Raw genomic sequence first — 8,117 nt, forward strand, 5'->3', positions numbered from 1 at the left:
GAGATGCAGATGGTGTACGCAGAGATGCAGGGTCAGGACAGCAGGGGCGGACATATAAACAAAGAGAATAGGGACACAATGATGTTTTGGACGGATGCACAGACACATGCCCAGTGTGTGTGGTGAATACAGAGAAATACAGCGAAGAATTCAAATGAAACTGTCACACACACAATGTATTTTCCTTCTCATTACCCCTCTCATTTTCTCTTTTCTCTCTTCAGCCCTAACTGAGCATCACTGTCCTCATTAAGACCATCACACCAGAGATGGAAGAGAAGTCATTCACAACTCTGGCCGGGGTTCTCCTGTAATCTTTGGCTGAATGATGAGCTGGGATGAAATGACCAGACAGAGGAGATGCCTGAGTCAGCCTCTATCTTAATGCCCAGGCTTCCTTGGGCCCTTATATAACCCCAACAGACAGTACTAAAGACTTCAGCTGTGGCAGACATATACAGAAGGGAAAGCTTAGAGCGAGACAGGCTTAAGTATCTTTTCACTGTCTTCACAGAGAAGCCAAAACCATCATCCGATGAATTCCAGTATTGGGTCATTTGTCTGTTACTTCAGTAACTACCTTTGATGTACAAGGTAAGCCACATTTTTGATTTTATACACCAAATTCATTAACAAATGTACAACAACAACTTATGTTCATAGAAAATGTATGTGCATCATTCAGTGCCCTCAGCCGGGTTGCGTGAAATGGACCATATTTTAAGGAAATAGTTGATAGGAGATGAGAACATCGATACCACTCTTATATCTGTCTGTTCAGTATGAAGCCAGAGTCAGGAGTGACTGGAAGGAGGGGAAAACAGCTACCCTGGCTCAGTCTGAAGGTAAATAAAAATCTCCCTACCAGCACCTTTAAACCTCACTGATTAATACACTGTATCTCATCTTTTTTAACACATACAAATGTGTAACCTGCCGAACTATTCTACACCTTCTTATAGTAAATCCCAAAAAAAAAACTTTGGCAGTGAATATTTAACAGATATGTTCAATATGTATGTTTTGTAGCTCAGCACTGAGGCATTTCTGTGTGTCATTTTGTGATTCTGCCACAGGGGGGTGAACATTTATCAGATTCTTCACATACTAACTTCAGTGTTTTGTCTGATAAAACATAAGGCAGGCAGCATGACACCCCCCTGACGTGTTCAGATGATACAGTAACACTTGTAATTTGCTTCTGATAGCGCCACCTACATACTCTCTGTGTGCCTTGCTTTCTGTTTATTCTTGCCATTCCATATTGTCTCTTTGAAGACTAAAAGTAGGACTGAGGAGAATGATCTACCCACATAAATTGTACTGTATGCATTTCTGAAATTGGTTTCATCAAGAAAGCCTCCAGTCACTTATGGTATTTGTAGGCTGTATCAGTTATACGTCGCATTGTGACAAGATGCATTACGGCCGGGTGGATTATCTTAGCCTCCAGTAGTATGACGAGATACCAGAACTGCAGTACTATCGACTGTAGCATGTGTCAGTGATGCCAGCCCCTCTAATTGGCGTTACGGTTTTGACGTCAGCAAACACAGGCAAAATGGATTAGAACAAAGCCATAAATGCCAACCCCCACCACCCCAACAGTGTCTGCCAAACAACCCCACTTTTTCTCAGCAGCGTGTGTGCGAAAAAGAAACATGCATGTTTTCATACACAGGAAGAGAAATCACCTGGCTGGCAATCTGACATACAAAGAGCCCTACTTCACAGACAAAGATTTCTCTCTGATCTGGCAATTATAGATCATCCCACCTCACCCCCATCCCCCCAACCCCCCCCCCCCCCCACCCCCCCACCCCCACCCTCTCTCTCCCGGTCTTACTGATCTTCTGATTGCAGATTGAGGGAGACAGGCAGTACAAGAACCCTTCAATCTGGCTCTTAACTGAGAAAAGGCTGAAAATGTATTCAGTCCCCTCCGCTTTCTGACTCATGAACAATGTAGGACGGTTGGGAAACTGTACAGATAACAGGGCAGGCTGATGTAGGGTGAGTTTAACAGATATAGATTAGGCTCTGGTTTGAACAATGAGGAGATCTCTGCTGATTGAACGTAGTCTAAACCAAGATTTACTGTATTAATAATGGCTGCATTTCTGCATCATCTGACAACACATCATTTTGAGGTGTCACTGCTGTGTTGCAGTAATGCACAGGAGAGGGAAAGTCTTGTCCCAGCAAAATGATCTCTTGTACACAACCTCTTAATCAACTGACAAATCAATAGCATGCACTAATACCTTTGCCCTGTTTGTTATTGTTGTTTGTTCGTTGCTTCATTACTGAGTCACACTAAGGGGAAACGGTTCAAATCTCACGGTGCAGCATCAACACCCTTTTCAAACGTGTGAAGGACAGAGTTCCCCGAAGCTGAAAACACAGAGACTAATGGAGGAGGCAGAAAGCTATAATGAGGAAAGCACATAAAGACATTTAAATAATCTTTCTTCATCAACAATATACGAGGTAGGTCAAATACTGTAGCTACCTGAAACGTGACATAGAAGTCAAAATAATCATATTTAATGCAAGGTTTTAAATTCCATTATCTGACATTGTTTGGCCATAATACCTACAGTTATCTGAACAACACACTCGTACACTCTGTACATCATTGTATAGTTTCACCAGGGACCAGTTTACATCAAAGATACACAGTACCGACATTCATGTAAGCACCAGAAGCAGAACTCTCCCACATCAACCGAAGATAACAACAACAGTGTGATACAATGTTGTATATGCTCATTGGGAAAAAGACAGCAGAAAAAAACAATAAACATGCAGCATAGGATTAATGGCCGTGCACAGAGACAGAAGCCAAACTGGCTGCTGGAAGAACAATTACTGGATGCCTGTCGACAGCTCAGATGTAAATAAGAGTGGGCTGGTGTCTCAGCTGCCAGATACTACACCACAGAGGAAGATCCATTCCAGCAGTTACAGTATACTGCGAAATAGATGTAATCTTAACTATTTATTTAATTTTATCCTATATGGAGTCCTATGAATCTTATTTTTCCAGTATTTTTCTACTGGAAAATCTGCTCAGACGAATCAGCTGATTTGTGGCATTAACTGTTCACTGCAAACATCACCTTGTGAAGAAAAGCTGTAAGTGGATTTTTGTCACTTTAAGTTATTATATTTCAAGTCAAATAACAGGTGGAGATGAACATTTTTATTTGAAAAGCTCTATCAATTTTATGCGGTGCAACACGCAAAATCCAGGAAACTTGTGATGGAGAAAAGCCAAAATTTCAGTTAAATTTCAGTTAGGAGACTGTTAACTGTGTCTGCTGCCTTGATGCTCATCTCAAGATTTTTTTTTTACTGACTGAATAAAGTTGTAAGAGACTGGTGAACACTGTAGATTTTCACTGTCTGAGGATGAAGTGGATGTGGTGAAAACATCAATGTTTAGACTTTGTCTATCTATATTGTCCGTTAAATCTGATCAGTCTAATGTATCCTCATTTTCTTTCCTCTCTCTTACCTCTCACTTAATTAGAAACGGCACACACACACGCGCTCCCACGCAGACGCACACATGCAGAGACACAATCACGAACACACACAAAGAGCGCTGGCTGGTGAGAGAAGATGTTCCCTCCTCATGCTGAGTGGCTATGAACTTCGCAGAGCTGTTTTAGGCTCGCATAAAAAATTCAGGACTCTCTCTTAGCAACATTCGCCCTACATACAGCATACACACATGCTCGCAAATGCATCACAGCATTATTCATGGTGCACACGTGAGCAGGCATGAAAAACAGACACACACACACATACTATGGTAAGCTTGATGATGATATAAGCCTGACGTGGTAAATATGTGAGCAGCGAGACATCACAAAGCCTTTTATATGCTTAAACATTGAATCAATCGCTGAACATTTTATTGCCATTTCTTGACAAACTGTAGGAGTTCTGATATATCAGTTGTTAGCGTTTTCCTTCATTTATATAGTGAGTGATATAATTTTCAGGGTCACCAGCGACTGTCGCCAGTAAATCAGCACAAAAGCCAAGTGGTGTGTGTTGGCCCATGTGTTTCTTCACATCCAACTGTTCGAATGTTTGTGTGTGTGTGTGTGTGTGTGTGTGTGTGTGTGTGTGTGTGTGTGTGTGTGTGTGTGTGTGTGTGTGTGTGTGTGTGTGTGTGTGTGTGTGTGTGTGCGCGCGCGCACGCGCATGTACTTGGGCATTTAGATTTTCAATACAACTACATACGCATTCAAACAAGGTGCTCGAGTGCATGCACCCTTGAGGAAAACAGACATCTCTGTGCACATCTTCACAGCAAGCAGGTCAACACCTCAGCTCACCCATCCATTTTCATTAGACATTAATGACAGGAACAGAGGAGTGGATGGGCCAGAGAGAAAGAGAGATTGAGACAGTGAAAGGATATAGTTATACTCCCAGTGGAAAGACTATCAAACCACTATCTGCTGTCCTCAACCATAAAGCTCCCTCTCCCGATATTACATAATCCTTCCACTACTATTTACTACTAGCACATTGTCAGCTATCAGGTAGACGTGGCCAGTTGCTTAATATCAGTTTCCACTGTGTATTCACGATATTGATGCACAAGAGGTCTGAGCAGTAAAAACAGAACATTAAAGCGAGTTTTCCACTTGAGAATTCAGTTCATGTTAGTGTGGCCCAGTCGATGTGGGTTGCAACATCTCTGCCAAGTCATCTCCATCTGAAAAGCATTTGGGGGCACCTGTTCGTGCTGGCGGCATCCACATGTCTACAGAGAATGCTCTTTCAATTGCACTTTGAGTTAAACCCACTCCAGAAACACGATTTCATCCTCACTGCCTTCAACCATGTTCTTTCATTCTGCAGTGTATCTAGGTCAGTCAGTATTCACAGCCAGGCTGTGGCCATGTGTGGTCAAGTGGTGAGAAGTGAAGAATTGGATGGTGTTTGAAAGCCTTATCAGACCAAACATTTGAGAACAAACAGCTCCTTTAGTCTAAAATCATTCTTGCCTCCTAATTCTGAAGATATAAAAAAAAAGTCTGGTTGCTAAAGATAAAAACTGCAAAATACACACATGAGCTTAAGATGTTTTCCTTATTTGCATACATGGTTCAACACATCCTTAAAGGCATGATTGAAACAGCAGGAGTTTCAGATCAATAGCAGGAGAAAGGAAGAGACGTCACATGTAATTGAATAACTGGAAAGACCTCAAGTCAATATTTGATGCTCTTAAACAGGATGCAACTAGTTTTCATGCCTTCGCATATTTGATACTGTTTCCTATTTAAATGAAATTCAAAGAGATGTGATTTCCTCCACTGTCTCCACAAATAAAACTTACAAGGAATGACAAAAAACAATTTCATTCAACCCTCTCCATTAGCTTCAATATTTGGCCTGCTTTATGAACAATCCACTTCACAAGCCTGTTGTTGTCCTGTTTTGGAAAGATCCTGTAAATCACGAGCACTCCTTCCTGCAACAAGCATAGCGACACATCCAGCAAATCCTGTCCCACACTGGCAGTAATATTGCCTAACACGCTGTGAGTGCTATAAAAGACCGTCAATCTATGATATCATGCTAAGCACATCCCCTTCCTGGTGTGCAGAGGCTGTCGCAGATGGAATAGGAGCGTTCGCCGGAATGTGAAGAGAATGAAATGAAGAAATTCACTCAATGCTCAAGTCGTCCACAAGTAAAATGAGAGAATGATCACTTCATTGGTGCATCTGAGATTGAAGTAGAAACATTACACTGCCCATCAGGCGATGTTATGTTCACAGCTGTTTTTGCTCTGGTGTTCTTCAGGTGTTTGACACAGCATAAGCCAGAATCTTTATTATGAAATAATGATACTTAAGGTTAGGTGAAGTGATTTAGGCATTGGATTTTATGTTCAAGAAAAGCATACCACATGGTTAATGCTAAAACAGATCAGAAATAAACCCTGACTATTAGACAATAGCAGTGTCACCAGGGAACAGAAGCCTCGCCTGATGGTAGTGAATGCAATTTTCAAAATGGCTTATTTGTAGGTTAATCTTATATAGCTGTACATCTAAACCAATGCATGTATTTCACACTACATGTATTCAAGCTTTTAAAAAAATATGATTGGACCTCAAGCCTCAAAGTAAACAAATGTTATCTTCCCTGCAGATTATTATTTCATTAATCCATTTAATGTTTTGAGCAGCACTGGATTAAGGTGTCTCAGCAGCGGGCCTTTTCACACCCCTCCCTTCCTCTAATTTTCTAATATAGTAACAGATTTAACAGTGAAGAAATACACCACTAGCAGTGTAATGAACAATGCTTAAAAAGCCTTTGGCTTCCTTTCAGTTCCATTAATGTCAGTCAGTTAAAAATCCATCCTCCAACATGTTAGCAATAAAAGCTGACGGTTTAACTGTAAAAATGCATGCATTCATGTCAGGGCTGTTCAGTGTGTGTGTGTGTGTGTGTGTGTGTGTGTGTGTGTGTGTGTGTGTGTGTGCGTGTGCATGCGTGCATGTATGTGTGTTCATGTGTGTAAGCGTGCTCTGAATCAGCATTGCATGTCATGTATGTTGTGAGAGAAAAATTGCATGTTCTCTCCATGCTCTCATCAAGCTGATGTAGCATCACAACCCTAAATCACCATGGCACAAGATCACTGTCTTGCCATTAGTATTAGCAATTTCCATTGCACAGCTCATCGTCAAGTAAATTGATGCAAGAGCAACACACACACACACACTCAGTAACACTCACAAACAAATACACACACGTGCAGACTAAAAATAGCAGCAGTCTTACCTTTCTGTACACTATCATGTTGGGGGACTCATCCGCTACCCCATTGGTCCCCTGCCCACCGCTGTTGGTCTGTGCCATGATCCAGTAAGTAAATCTGCCACAGGAAATGTCAGGTGCTCCTGTTGTGGACAGAATGGATATTTTGGTCCATCAGAAGAACAATGGAGCCTGAACGTGACTTGCCCTTACCTTGCCAAGAAGAGAATAATTTACATAACATGTGGCCTGGATCACCTTTCAACATATTTGACATTTCCACATGGAACAGATGTGCAGAAGTTCCTACACAAGTTGGCTACACATGTCTGCTTTTCACAAGGTCTTGACAAGGACATTTTCTTTTTTTAAGAAAGGGGGCTGAAGGTATGTTTACTGCCACAGTGTGAATTCCCAGTGAATGGGGCAAAAGTTCAACCTGAAAAGCAATGAGAGATACCATGTAGGACTGTGATCACTCTTTACTCAGATGGATTCATGGTGCACGGAAATCAGTGTTTCTGAAACAGTGACAACCTTTTACTGTTTGTTGACAGGATTCGGCAGAAATCTTAATCTCCTCTTTCTAAGATTGCAACGGCAAGATAAGGGGAGGTGAAGACCCGGACCCTGTCAACGGTAAATGCAGTAAAACAACACACCGTCCCTGGAGGAGGTAGGCTTCTCTACAATGCAGCTTGGATACATGTTTTTGGGGTAAAGCGACCGTAACCAAAGCGCGCAAGACTGTGCAAATGTAACAGATACGGTATGCACGTTACAGCTTCATCATGATTTCTTCCCCTTACGACACCCACACGACATCCTTGGGAGGTTTAGTCTGCAACACTAAATAGCCTATAGCATGCAAACAGCGAAGTCATGTAACCTGCTTTTAACATGAGGCCGTTAGCTGCACTATATTGTGTTTTCTTACCACAAGCCACTGCCCGCTTCAGCACCTTGGACAGCTACCGCAAAACGCCCGCGCCCGTTGTCGTCCCCTCTTCTTAATCACGAATAGCGCGCAAATGCACAGACAACACAGCGACATCGGTCACCGGAGGAGAGGGAGGGGAAGTGGAGGGAAAGGGGGGCTTACCTGAAAAAACGCGCAGCCCGGTATAGGACTCCTGAATCCGTGCAGAGGTGGAAGCCTGGTCCTTCGCGTTCAGCGTGTCAACTGGCAGACATAGGAATGCGAGGATTGTTCATTGGCAACGTGAAGAGGCAGACATTCGGTGGACACTTGGTGTGGTACAGCTCTCTGTCTCTATCTCTCTCCTCTCGCCTCTTCTCCCAGCGATGCTCAGAAG

The 8,117-nt window shown here is 42.5% G+C and overlaps 1 protein-coding gene across 4 annotated transcripts in view; it reads right to left on the reverse strand.

Annotated features, from left to right (window-relative positions):
• The window catches only part of LOC130181006 (regulator of G-protein signaling 7), a 51,914-nt gene extending 43,797 nt beyond the window's left edge, over window positions 1–8,117 (reverse strand). For 2 of the 4 annotated variants that reach the window (XM_056394728.1, XM_056394726.1), the window contains exons 1-2: window positions 7,904–8,117; window positions 6,826–6,944 (exon numbers count right to left, since the gene is read on the reverse strand). In XM_056394728.1, the coding sequence (XP_056250703.1) occupies window positions 6,826–6,903 (78 nt within the window). In that variant the 5' untranslated portion in view covers window positions 6,904–6,944; window positions 7,904–8,117. Of the gene's footprint in view, window positions 1–6,825; window positions 6,945–7,738; window positions 7,817–7,903 lie in introns of those variants that run through there. The other 2 variants (XM_056394727.1, XM_056394731.1) reach the window with 2 other exon arrangements.

This window comes from Seriola aureovittata, chromosome 14, assembly GCF_021018895.1.
Source record: "Seriola aureovittata isolate HTS-2021-v1 ecotype China chromosome 14, ASM2101889v1, whole genome shotgun sequence".
NCBI lineage: Eukaryota > Metazoa > Chordata > Actinopteri > Carangiformes > Carangidae > Seriola > Seriola aureovittata.